The 13,639-nt window shown below is 31.8% G+C and overlaps 2 protein-coding genes and 1 long non-coding RNA gene across 3 annotated transcripts; 2 read left to right on the top strand and 1 right to left on the bottom strand.

Annotated features, from left to right (window-relative positions):
- The first annotated feature begins 2,753 nt into the window (after positions 1-2,753).
- On the top strand, positions 2,754-4,257 carry LOC106777465 (probable pectate lyase 4). The gene is made up of 4 exons (XM_014665044.1): positions 2,754-3,209; positions 3,327-3,682; positions 3,771-3,906; positions 4,033-4,257. Exons 1-4 carry the CDS (start codon positions 2,754-2,756, stop codon positions 4,255-4,257), a joined length of 1,173 nt encoding a protein of 390 aa, XP_014520530.1.
- Positions 4,258-7,869: 3,612 nt separating this feature from the next.
- Positions 7,870-10,111, bottom strand: LOC106777498. Its single transcript, XR_001376960.2, has 3 exons — positions 9,904-10,111; positions 9,686-9,755; positions 7,870-8,096 (listed from the first exon to the last, which is right to left on the bottom strand). It is a non-coding gene; the product is annotated as an uncharacterized LOC106777498 (long non-coding RNA).
- A 1,292-nt stretch (positions 10,112-11,403) lies between these two features.
- On the top strand, positions 11,404-13,639 carry LOC106777126 (lysM domain receptor-like kinase 4). Its single transcript, XM_014664653.2, has one exon. It carries the CDS (start codon positions 11,559-11,561, stop codon positions 13,446-13,448), a length of 1,890 nt encoding a protein of 629 aa, XP_014520139.1. The 5' UTR covers positions 11,404-11,558; the 3' UTR covers positions 13,449-13,639.

Raw genomic sequence — 13,639 nt, 5'->3', positions numbered from 1 at the left:
ATAAATCTACTTAACTATTCAACTAATCAATTACCAAAACTAACCAATTTTATTTTCCTTTCAAAATAAAGTGACTGGTGATGCTATGTTTTAGTTCACTAAAATTGAAGAAAAACAGAATTAGTTTTATTGGTTAAGTAAAAAATAGAATATTTATTATCTGCATATGTGTTGTGTTTAATATAGAGCCGTCAAAATGGGTCACAACCTGCGAGCCAACCCGGCCCGTCACGGGTTCGGGCTGGGTTGGGTTTGAAAAATACAACCCACTTATATGCGGGTCAAATTTCAACCCGGCTCATTTAGACCCGGCTCATGCGGGTTGAACCCGTGNTGAGCCGGGCTGGCCCACCAACCCACCTACCTAATTTTATTTTTTTAATTTATTATTTTATTTATGAAACCCTAAAAAATAAAATACTTTCTTCACTCACTGTGTATACCAAAAAAGTAATATCTGCTCTCACAAATCACTTTCACGGTACTTGCTCTCATTTGACGGTGCTCTCACCCTCACTTCACTGAAATTCTTTAAGGAACAGTTAAAACACCCTTACTTTTTTCTTCTCTTTTCTCCACATTTTTGTTTTCTCACTTCTCTTTCTTTTTTTTTTTTCAAAAACCCTATAATGACAAAAATAGGGGTTTGCGAATTTGTTTTTTGTTATGGGGGATTTGAAGACATGGAATGATTTTTTCATGTTCTGACGTGCTTGTATCAGATTTTGTTCATTTTATTTAAACAATTTGAGTATACATTATTTGAACGAGCTCTTTTTGATATCTTTGAATTTGAGAAATTATGTTACAGATTAAACTGTTATTTTTTTGTTGATGTTGTTGAGTACTAATTCTCTTTTTTTAATATTTTTTTATTGATTGTCGGAATTGTTCTGATATTAAGAAAATATTTATTAGTGAATTTGGAGACAACAAGAACAAGGGACATGGGTTACAACAAAAACAAAAAATGATGAATATAAGAAACTTATTTGTATGTATTTTTTGTTTGCTTTTGAATGACATTTGGATATATTGTACTTATTATTATTATTTTGAATTGTCTTTAACATAATTTTTTGGGAGTGAAAATTGTTTAAATTTAAATTACAGAAAGTTAGTATTTTTTTTATTTTAAAAAAATATAATTAAATGGGCTAGTGAGCCAACCCGTTTACCCACCAACCCGTGGTGGGTCGGGCCGGGTTCAAGTTTTTCTGGCTCGCCAATAAATGAGCCGGGTTGGATTGGTTCATTAAGTGATCAACCCGTGGTGAGCCGGACCGAGTCGAGCCGGGTTACCCGTTTTGACAGCTCTAGTTTAATATATATTATCTAATTATATTCTTTGTGCAGATTGTGTTATTTGACAACATATATTTTTTTTTTTATCAATTATCTACTTTGTGGTATCTTATATTTCAAACTGCGAAATTTGTTAAAAATATGATCTCTTGCATGATTTATTTATTATTCTACAGAGAGAATGTCTTCAAAAAGAGAAAAAACACTCTTAAAAGACAATATTTGTAACAAGAACTATCTTAAGGTGCAAGAACCTCTTGTAACGTTTGCACCTTAAACACCTTTACCGAATGTGAATCTAAAAGCTAAAATTAACGTGTTATTATATATATATATCACTTAACTTTATCACATTACAAGTTTATAATTTTTAATCTTTATATAACACTTAACTTTATCACTTTTTTTCGATGTGAGCTTAGATTAAACACTTATATCCTCAATATTTCTCTCTTGCAATGTTATATATTTTTTTGTTATATTTTATATTTTTTAATTATTAGGATAACTTTGTTGAACAATGTTTATTAAAATATTATTTTGCTTAGTAGGCTATTATGAAATTATAATGTTAATATATCAACATAGAAATATGATTTTAACAAATATAACACTTTTACATAGTTATATGTAAAACAAATATAAATATAACAAATGTGAGTAATACAACATCCTAATAAGAACGTAACATAAGATATATAATTCCATAGGATGTTAAATTAAAATTAAAATCTTGTTTGATGAATTTCAAATTAAATTTCAACATTTGAAAAATCATTATTATTAAAAATTAAAATTAAAATTCAATTCATTTTTACAAAAATGATTTATAAAGTGAAATTTGCATATTTGTATCTACTTATAGAATGCAAGTTTATTTTATATTTAATGGATGTGAGATTTTAAACACACATTGAGACATATACATTTTAAATATGAGATTAAACTTGATAATGAATGATACGATAGGTCTAACAAACAACAATTTTTACCAAGATAAATTTTTTAAATATCATCTTAAGAAGTGAATTTTAAATATAACTCAAACTTATACAAAATCAACTTATAATATCAAGTTTGCATATGTTTATATATAGTAAATTTGTATTATTTATAGTTTATGTAGAATTTCTAACAATTAATATACTTGAATTTTTAAATTTACTTTTGTGGTTGTAAAAATTTAAGTAATTGTTACAACTTAAGGTTAACATTTAAAATTATTTAAGCAAATATAGTTACTTATTTCTATTGATAGTATTTTCTAATAAGGAATATCTATTGGACATAGTTTGTGAAAACAACTTAAACTAACTTTCAAAATAATATTTTTTCTATATAATCAATTTTCATATTACATTTTTTTTCAAACTATACTATCACACATTCTCTCTCTTTTCTGTATTTTTTTTATAATTCACTTCTATTAAGAATAAATTTCATTTACGATGATATCTTACAATGTCAACTTTAAATACTGGCATTTTACTTTAGCTATTATTGTTGTTGTCTCTATTCCAAACTTTGGTGTCGCAAAAGAATCTAAAATAGATGGATTGAAAATGAACGTGATTGATCGATGTTGGAGATTGAATCCTGAATGGAGGATGAATCGACCTCAACTAGCAACATGTTCTATTGGCTACACTGGTAAGATGACAAACAACGTTGGTAAAGATCTCGTCCATTATAAAGTTATTGACCCTAGTGATGATCCGATAAACCCTAAACCTGGTACCTTGAGGTACGGAGCTTCTGTAATTCAACATAAAGTATGGATCACATTCCAAAGAGACATGCATATTAGACTCGAAAGACCCCTTCTTATTAGTAGTTTTACAACCATTGATGGTCGAGGCGTTAATGTTGACATTGCTGAAAATGCGTGTATAATGATCTTTAAGGTAATCATTCACTAATTTCTTTCTTGGGATAAAAGGTGCATCACTCACATGTTTCCAAATTTTGTTTATACAATTTATAACTTTTTGAACAACTTCATTTATTTATTTTTATTTTAGGCCACAAATGTAATCATCCATAACATTCGACTTCATCATTGCAAATCTCAAGCTCCAGGGGATGTGATGGGACCTGAAGGAAAGGTGATTCCTTTAGGCCATGTAGATGGAGATGCAATAAGATTGGTTACTGCTTCAAAAATTTGGATTGATCACATTACACTTTACAATTGCCAAGACGGTTTACTTGATGTAACACGGGGTTCAACTAATGTGACTATATCTAATAATTGGTTTAGAAATCAAGACAAAGTTATGCTCCTTGGACATGATGATGGTTATATGAGAGATCAAAACATGAAGGTTACCATTATATACAACCACTTTGGACCTAATTGCAATCAACGCATGCCCAGGTAAATAATTATTCAATTAGTACATAATATACACAAATTTAAATAAATTTCACAATTTTATCTTTTTTCCTAAATAAAACAATGTTAGGATTCGTCATGGGTATGCGCATGTAGTCAACAATCTTTACTTAGGATGGTTGCAATATGCCATTGGTGGAAGTATGGGACCTAGTCTCAAAAGTGAAGCTAATCTCTTTATAGCACCAACAAAAGGGAGTAAGGAGGTATGCAATTTTAGTTTTTCCATTTCAGCTACTTATAATATTCAATTAATAACACATCAGAAAAGTTGGATATGTATGAAGAAGTCACTTTAGTAATATTTTATTTTATTGATTTAATGCGCGAAGGTAACATGGAGAAAGAATAGTCACGCAAATGAAGATGCATGGGAGTTTTATTCAGTGAAAGACGCATTTGAGAATGGAGCTTCTTTCACAATGACAAAAGGAGGACAAGTGCCAAAACCAAACTACAGTGAAGAACAAAATTTTAATATTGCTAATGTCAACTATGTGAGATTATTAACTCGTTCATCAGGTGTATTACGATGCACTAAAACATCTCTATGTTAATAAAGAAAAATAATCTTTAAAATAATTTGACATCAAGGAGAACTTATGACATTAAATAATGAGAAACTCATTACTCCCCTAAATGTATTAAAATTATATTATATTATATATATTTTTTTCATCTATGAATAATATATGATATATCTTATTTATTTTAATAGTAAATAATTTTAAGAAGAGATATAATAATTATATATAAAGAAGAAAACTTATGCATGTATAAATAATTTACATCTATTTTATCTTTAAAAATTTGAGTAAAATGTGAATATTCGAATATGTAAGATGTATAACTATATATCTTTTCATCGTAAGAGGTCCATTATTACGCTTAAATTTACTTAAATACTTTTTAAAAGTTATTTGATTAGATCTCACTAATAATACTAAATATTTTTTTACACAATAACTTTTTTTAACTAAATAGAAGTTTGTTTTTATATATAATAATTAGTGGTTGATAAATGTATTTAAATGTCTCGTTATTTATTAATTACATAAGTATTTGCTCATTCTTTATTTGTAAAGTTTTCACAAGAGAACTTATAATTGTTATAAAGCGTAGTTTACACGAATCATACAAATAAAACTTTAATAGATACAATTCATGATATATATTCGATCTAAAACAATGAAGTGAAAAAACAAAAGTTCTAACCAACCAAATGTATTTGTCTCTATTTGTGCGTATCAATTAAACTATTATTCAAATTGTTATACTTACGATTTATTATTCACACAATGAAGTTTAAACCCCCTCATAGAATTTATTGTATAAGCAGAAAACTACATAAACTTTCCATATGAAAAAATAATCCATCTTATCCAATTTGGACTAGTCTAATTTGGGCTTTCAAATTTGGACATAATTAAACTCAGGCTATTTATTTTTTGTACCCCATAGATTTCATGCACATCCCACTGAGAGTGGTTGAAAGACTAAATTGCGTCGCTTGATGCTGCCACCTTATTATTATCGTGTAATCTAAAAGGAACTTATACATTATACGCAATTTATTTTTTTTTATGAAAAAAAATGTTTTTTAAATTACGTACACCTAAAATAAATAAATAAATAACTTTAAAATTACACAATTTAAAAGTCATATAATCTAAAAGTTTTTTTCAATGTAAAAAATTATTTTCAAATTACATAATCTAAAAGTAGCAAAAACACATTTTATTAAATCAAAACCAAAATAGCTTTCATGTATATTATGAAATCCTAAAGTAAAAAAATAATGACTATGCAATTTAAAAACTATTTTTTGAGGACAGTGAAAAAGGTTCATATTCACAATAGAGGAAAAAATACCAACTCTCGACCCCATTTAAGAAAGGATAAAGATACTTAGATAACATTTTCTTGACAACATTTGAACATCATCATAAGTGTCATTGTGTGATTGGTTCATGGTGGTGTCATTTGGACCAATCACATAATGATACATATGATGATGTTCAAATATTGTCAAAAAAATGTTGTCTATATATCATTATCTTTTAAGAAACAATTGCTTTTGAAAAAATATAACTGTCCATGGAATGGGAAATGAAATCGCCTTTTTATGCACAATTTATTCATTTTAGTAATTTCAAAAAAACATATTCCATAAAAATAGCACAAAAAGAAGATCTTAAGGCAATGCTCTACGCGACTTTATGAATTATTGGAACAGAGAAAACGCGGAAACAATTTTGTAATTTGTTGATTGTAGTCAAATATTGCGGCTATGTTCTATTCTCAGCTTTTGAATATCTTTCCTTTAAGTTGCAATTTATGTACTGATTTTCTTTGGTTGAATAAAACCATTATAATTACTTTCTCATTACAATATAGCTATTAAGTTGACGATGACCTATTTTCGTGCGGAGCACGAACATCCTATTAAAGAAATTTAGAATATCTTCCTCAAGAGTACTAAAATAATGCTTTTAATGTTTATTTTACTAACGATTCAAAAGTCAGAAATCAGACCCAAGTGAAGCCTCTGATTAACGAAGATTCTTTCAAGTAACGAGATTAATGCAAATATTTTTATATCACAACAATAAAAAATAAATTTAAGTTGAAAATAAAATAACTCACACATTGATATTGTTGGATTCTCAATAATACAAAGCAAAAGACACAGTAACAAAATTGAAAGAAAATACTTTCATTAATTAAAAGATTATAGAGTTTCATATTCGATGTTATGTCTAAGTCCACAATGGTTTTTACATAAAACATAAGCCTAAGTAATAACAAAGCTTTGTTCAAAGAAAATAAAATTATTAAGACAATTAAAATAGAAAGCATCAAGCTTTGTTACATCATTATTATACGGTCTCTAGTAAAACATTTTATTCCATAAGGCTTTCTAGTAAAAGAAATTTCAACATGCATAAAATGAAGAAATTTTCTAACTTAATAAAAATTGTTTATATGAATGAATTCCTTATATTTTGAGCTTTAATAAATTAATGTGGGACTGGGAGTACTGTTGTAAAAATTAGTAGTGCGACCATTCTAATTAAAATTAATAGATGATATAATCTATTCTATTATTTAATTCAGTTTAGTCATAGTTTTTCATTACGAGGAAGTTGCAAAGAAATATAAAATAATCTATTCCACCTAACCTTCATTTTAAAATGATAAAAATGAAGAAAACCTACGCAGGACTATAATTTCTGATCTTATGAGAAAATAGTTCTAAGGTGATAGATTGATCTGGAAAAACGAGCAATATCAAAATTGAAAGAACGATTCAAATTGAAGATAAACTTTTATATTGTTGGATATAATTTATACTCCAAATTAGTTTAGGTGGAGCCTATAAACTTATATTTTTCCGTTTTTAAAAATCGTGATTAAAAAAATAAAAAATATATTGTTTTATTAAAATTTATATATAAAGTCATTACACATGGACTTAATTTTAAAAATTAATGTATTTTTATATCTCATTTAAGTTTAATTTTTTTTATTATTCTTAAATTGATCAAAAATATCTTATTTGATCACAGCAAAGCTAAGTTAGACTAATATCTTTTTGTCCTTCTAAAATATGATTTAGATTAAGCCATAGTTTTTCACTTAACCCAACAAATATATATCAATCAAATGTATATATTAACTAGTACAACACTCGTATCCACGAGTTAATCTACATACTTAAATTATTGATTAGATAACTTTTTAAAAGAATTTATTCAATCAATCAATGATATCTAAGACATATACGTGTACACACACGACGGATTACTTGCGAGTTTTATTGTAGATTAATAATTAAGAATAATGTAAGTTAATCTCTACATTATTTTAATTAAATATTTTCACAATAAATTATTAAAACATGAATCTTGCCAACCGTGTTACTAATTTTATAATATAACTTCCTAGTCCAATGAACACCATTTATTTTAACTCATTTGATGAAAACTATTTTACTTCAAATAAAATAAAATAGTATTCTCCATTTTAACATATCTAATTTATTCCAAAATGATTTATGCTCTCACGTACTATTAATTATTATTTTATTAGAATTTTCTCACAGAAATTGCTTTAATATTGGATGTGGCATCCCTATTTTATACCATACAAGACTATAAAAATCAAGATGTTCACATAGATAATAAAAGAGAGCAGTTTAAGAGCAGGAAAGTTAATCAGGTTGTGATTACAGTAATCCAGAAACAAGAGGAAATTTAAAAACGTGGAAGGAACTCTAAGTATTTCAAAAATACAGAACATAGGAAGAGCAAAATAAAATCCCTAAAGGTCTAGGCAGCAACATCTGTGTTTTCAGAATCTTCCAGGACATCCTCCAACGTGGGCTCATTCTCCTCTGCTCACATTCAAAAATGAATGATCATTGCAAAAGAAAGAAATACAGCATACACAACAAAACAAGGCAAGGGTGAGCTAATTATATAAATAAACATCATGCAACATATTAAACATTTGATCACAAGAGAGTGCATGGATAGCAAACACATTTTATAGCAAACAACCTAAACATGTGAGATTCTAGACTTGACTCGTCCGGACTTTAAAATGAGAGTCGGGCTATGGCTGGTGACTTATGAAACTTGGGTTCCCCACCCTGCCACACTCACGAGGTTAGTCCGTTCCGCGCCTTGAGGCATACTGGGAGCCCCCAAGACTAAGGACCTCCTGCTACTTCTCACCACATGGTTCAACCTCTCTAAGTGAGTTTGATTGACCATTGAAGCGTCNCAAGACTAAGGACCTCCTGCTACTTCTCACCACATGGTTCAACCTCTCTAAGTGAGTTTGATTGACCATTGAAGCGTCAGAATGACTCCCAAGGCTGAGCCCCTACTTTCATTTTAAAACACTAAGNATCTCACCGAGAGATTCTATATTTACCACCATCAACACACTAGAAATCATGTTTTATTCCTTCCCAATTCACATACTTTTAAACCAAAATTCACAATTCCAAACATATACATAATCTCAACAATACACATTATTTACCACTCACAAATTATAAAAATAACTACTCCCTAATTTAATCTAAGTTAATCAATACCATCTTTTATAATTTATTACCAATAGGGAACTAAAGTCAGAATGGTCATTTTTAATGTGTTCTTGCTCAATTTTATGCCTCACACAGGTTCCTTTTAACTTACCTAAGTTACCTAACCAGCCCAAACACCCCCAATACCACAAATGCCCAAAATCACCATGACACTTCCCACTTCCCAACTCAAATCCAATCCAATTTCAGTTACAGATCCTTGNCTAGGGGTTCTACTCTCTCCAACCTTCTTATCCCAATTGGTCAANGGAGTGGGAACAAATGTCCACCGCAGCAGACTCACCTTCGTCACCAACACGTATGACTAGTCACAACGTACTGGACCAGGCCANGGCTGCTCTATGATCAGTGACGTGCCAGCTCTGGTTTTTAGGTTCCCTCTATCCTACCAACACAGAAGGCATCCTAACACTCTGAATTTAGCTTTAATAAGGTATCCTAATTATTCTACGGTGGTCTAGTTTCCATACACCCTTAACTAGTGTCTCACTTTCACTCACAGACCTAAGTTCTAACAACCCATGTTTCCCATCAATTATCAATGTCATATAATTTCCAGTAAATAAAACCACTTAACCATATCAGATATCAACCTAACCCAAATTAATTCCAATTACACATAATACCTCATTCAACAGATTCAACTTGACATTCAAAGCACATCAAACATTCACCCANAACCTTATATTTTCAGAATAGCATAATATAGTCCCTGCATATATTCACAAACACATAACAGGAAATCCAATCACGCAGAGACATCAACCCATCAAGTAATTCATAAAAATTCAGATTCAATAGATATTCTCAACAATTTCAAAAACATTCAAGAGATAACACATTTATATAATTTTGGCTCCCCTTACCTGGAAACAAGCAACAACAAGCTCACTCAACGCTTCTAAAGTATTCCTAGCAATTAGGGCACCGAGAGACCTACAAATCACCAATTAGGTGATAAACTTTAGCTTTTTGAGTTGAAATAACGAAGAATGGAAGACAAGATCACACAGAGCTCATGCAATCAGAAAATGGTGCGACTTAGGTCAAAAACAGTGATAAGAAAGGGGAAAGATTTACTTACTCGATGAAACAGTGAGATGGTGGGTTCGAACGGAAGCCCTCGATGCCAGGAACAATTTGAAGGAACTAAATGAAATTTTGTACGGTTCAAATTTCTAAAAAAGAAGAGAGAAGGTGGAGTAGAGTTAGGGTTTGACACTTAGAAAGAAAAAGGTTTTCTGTGGAATGAAATCAGAAATGAGCAAAGGAGTTTTCCTTTTCCCCCTAAGGCCATGCTCTAAGTGAAATGGGTCAGACTACCCAATTAGGCCCAATGGCTTATTTAATTTTTCGGAGGCCCTTACATTGGACAATAAAAAAAAAAAATAATACATTATTAAGTTATTATTTTATATTAAAATTTGTTTCTATCTTAAGCTGCGTAATCATATTTTAAATAAAATTAATTTGAAATAAACGGAAGTAGCATTGGCTCATTAATATTTGGCTTAATACCGCTTTTGGTCCCTAGTTTGGGAGGTTTTGTTCAACATGGTCCTACCTTTTTTTTTTAGTAACAATTGATCCCACTTTTTGAAAAAACTGTTCAATTGACTCCTTTTTGGTTTCGACATCAATTTTCTAACGGTTCTGGTTACGACGTCAATAAGTTCTTTCATGCATTCACCTATCCAAATGTTATTTTAACAGTCCTGACATAATGTTATGTTAAAAATCATGTCATCATCGTATACAATAAGGACTACAATAAACAATTTAAACTTGAATATGGGACGATAATAAACAATTTAAACTTGAATATGGGACGACTATGAACAAAAGACGTCAATAAAAGGCTTAATACCGCTTTTGGTCCCTAGTTTGGGAGTCAATTGAACAGTTTTTTCAAAAAGTGGGATCAATTGTTACTTAAAAAAAAAGGTAGGACCATATTGAACAAAACCTCCCAAACTAGGAACCAAAAGCGGTATTAAACCTTAATATTTTATCGACTAAAAGTAGCTTGAACTTTTGAGGTTTGGAAGGAAGCATGCGATCTTCCATATTTTAGCGTGATTGACTTTTTCAGCTTGAACTTCGTAATTGTTGCTTCAAGAGAATTTATAATTACTTAAGATGTTCGAAAACATAATTTAAAACTTCCTTTAGAGGAATCAAAGCTCATATCCGCGTTAGCCGGTGGAAATTGCGAAGCGTACACAGAAAGTGATTGCAAAATGGGTTGCTTAAAGATGTTATTATAAGATAAAACATTATCAGTGAATGTCGCACACAGAAGACATAAGCAAAACATAAAGAACTGATTCAGCATCTCAGTCAATTGAAGTTGTCTTTTTTCTTCCTTTTTTTAACTGATTCTTTTAGTTCTACTTCCGTGAAGTGATAAGACAGGCAGTAAGGTAAACGTATCATCCAATCCAAGTGTTGTTATGTAATAGTGTTATCCACTGTGTAGTCAACAACAATCCAAGCAAATCTCCTGTTTGAAATATTTTTACCTTCAAAGTCAACTTCAACGAGAAAAAACAATATAATGGTTATTTTTCAGAATTTAGCTTCTTTCAGAAATCATCATCAATCCAAAAAACAAAATTGAAAATGTACTCCTAAAATCATTTAATAGATTAGGCCTGCGTGTGTACAAAAGAAACATAAGTTGTTCATAATTGCAGTCACTGAGAAATCCCTTTTACACCTTTCCTGTCTGCAACAGCAATGCATCTCTTTCCCTTCACTCTCATTATCCTCTTCATCGTTTTGATGCACAACTTCTCTCTGATTCTGGGGCAGCAACCTTATATTGGTTTAGGCACAGTAGCATGCCCTAGAAGAGGTAACAAAAACTCTATTCGTGGATACACTTGCAATGGTGCAAACAGCTGCCAAGCATTCCTTACTTTTAGATCTCAACCCATTTACGACTCTGTCTCCACAATATCTACTTTATTGGGTTCTGACCCCTCCCAACTTGCTAAAATAAACTCCGTTTCCCTGAATGACACCTTCGAAACAAACAAGTTGGTGCTTGTTCCGGTCAACTGTTCCTGTGCAGGTCAGTATTATCAAACAAACACATCCTATGTGTTCCAGAATGCAGAAACTTACTTCTTGATTGCTAACAACACTTTCGAGGGCCTCACAACATGTCAAGCTTTGCAGAACCAAAACCACAACCCAGCAAACATATATCCCGGCAGAAAACTTCTAGTGCCTCTCCGATGTGCTTGCCCCACAAAAAACCAAACCGAGAAAGGCATCAAGTACCTCTTAAGCTATTTGGTGAATTGGGGTGATTCTGTTTCACTCATTGCTGACAAATTTGGTGTTGGTTCTGTGACCACTCTTGAGGCTAATAACCTCACTTTGACACAATCCACGATCTATCCCTTTACTACACTTCTAATTCCCCTTCATGATAAGCCCTCAAGTCCTCAAACCGTTTCTCCAGCTCAACTTACGCCACCACCCTCATCACCCCCCTCTTCTCATAAAAAGAAAACATGGGTGTATGTTGTTGTTGGAGTTGTTGCAGGAGCTGTTGCCTTAACATCAGCTCTCTGTACTGTCATTTTCTTCACACGGAGGGGGAAAAATAGAAACGAAGATGATTCGATGGTAGTGTCAAGGAGTTTTGAGGCAACTAAGAAAAAACCACCAATGAGTGTAAATGAAAAATTGTCAGAGATCATATCTGGCATAGCTCAATCGTTCAAGGTTTATGATTTTGAGGAACTAAAGCGAGCAACAGATAACTTTAGTCCTAGCTACTGGATCAAAGGGTCTGTTTATCGCGGTGTGATTAATGGTGATTTGGCTGCAATTAAAAAGATAGAAGGTGATGTGACAAAGGAGATGGAGATACTGAGCAAAATCAACCATTCGAATGTTGTACGCCTTTCCGGGGTTAGCTTCCACGAGGGACGTTGGTACTTTGTTTATGAGTATGCTGCTAATGGAGATTTGAGTGAATGGATCTACTTCAACAACGCGGATGGGAAGTTTCTGAGTTGGACGCAGAGAATACAGATTGCATTGGATGTGGCCACAGGAATTGATTATCTTCACAGTTTCAGTTCTCCTTATATCCACAAGGATATTAAGAGTACTAACATTCTTCTGGATGGTGACTTCAGGGGAAAGGTCGCAAATTTAAGGCTTGTGAGGCGTGTGGAAGGAGGGGATGACCAGTTTCCTGCCACTAGGCACATTGTTGGGACAAGAGGCTACATGGCTCCCGAGTATTTGGAACATGGTCTTGTGTCTACAAAGCTTGATGTGTATGCTTTTGGGGTAGTGATGCTGGAAATGATCACAGGAAAAGAGGTTGCTGCTATTGTAACAGAAGACGAGACAAACTTGTCACATGTTTTGCGAGTCATGCTTGGCGAGGAGAGTGGGCAGGAGAGGTTGAAGGAGTTTGTGGATCCCTCTTTGCGAGAAAATTTTCCATCTGAACTTGGTATGTTTGTGGTTGAGATGATTGATAATTGCATATCGATTGATCCAGCAAGTCGTCCTAGTGTGCATGAGATTGTGCAATCTCTGTCAAGAACCCTGAATTCTTCATTGAGTTGGGAAAGGTCAATGAATGTCCCACGAAGCTAAAGTTTCGGTGGCAGCAGCCTCTTGATGTTACAGCAGTTGAAACAAGATGCTTCTATCAGTCAACGATTTTCTGTATTTCCGTTTACTTCTGTTGTTTTCTTCGTCAATTATGCTGTAGAATGGTAGTCTTGTGTGTTTGGAACTCTACTTTTATCTTCAATAACTCAGTTGTATAATTTGGAATAACTTCA

Source organism: Vigna radiata, chromosome 11 (assembly GCF_000741045.1).
Source record: "Vigna radiata var. radiata cultivar VC1973A chromosome 11, Vradiata_ver6, whole genome shotgun sequence".
NCBI lineage: Eukaryota > Viridiplantae > Streptophyta > Magnoliopsida > Fabales > Fabaceae > Vigna > Vigna radiata.
This window is presented reverse-complemented; position numbering and strand designations above follow the sequence as displayed.

Excerpts from the sequence above, each read along its gene's own strand:
- LOC106777126 (XM_014664653.2), top strand. The coding sequence starts at position 11,559 with ATGCATCTCTTTCCCTTCACTCTCATTATCCTCTTCATCGTTTTGATG.
- LOC106777465 (XM_014665044.1), top strand. The coding sequence starts at position 2,754 with ATGATATCTTACAATGTCAACTTTAAATACTGGCATTTTACTTTAGCT. Across the intron at positions 3,210-3,326 it reads CGTGTATAATGATCTTTAAG|GCCACAAATGTAATCATCCA; the intron begins GTAATCATTCAC and ends TTTTTATTTTAG. Across the intron at positions 3,907-4,032 it reads CAACAAAAGGGAGTAAGGAG|GTAACATGGAGAAAGAATAG; the intron begins GTATGCAATTTT and ends TAATGCGCGAAG.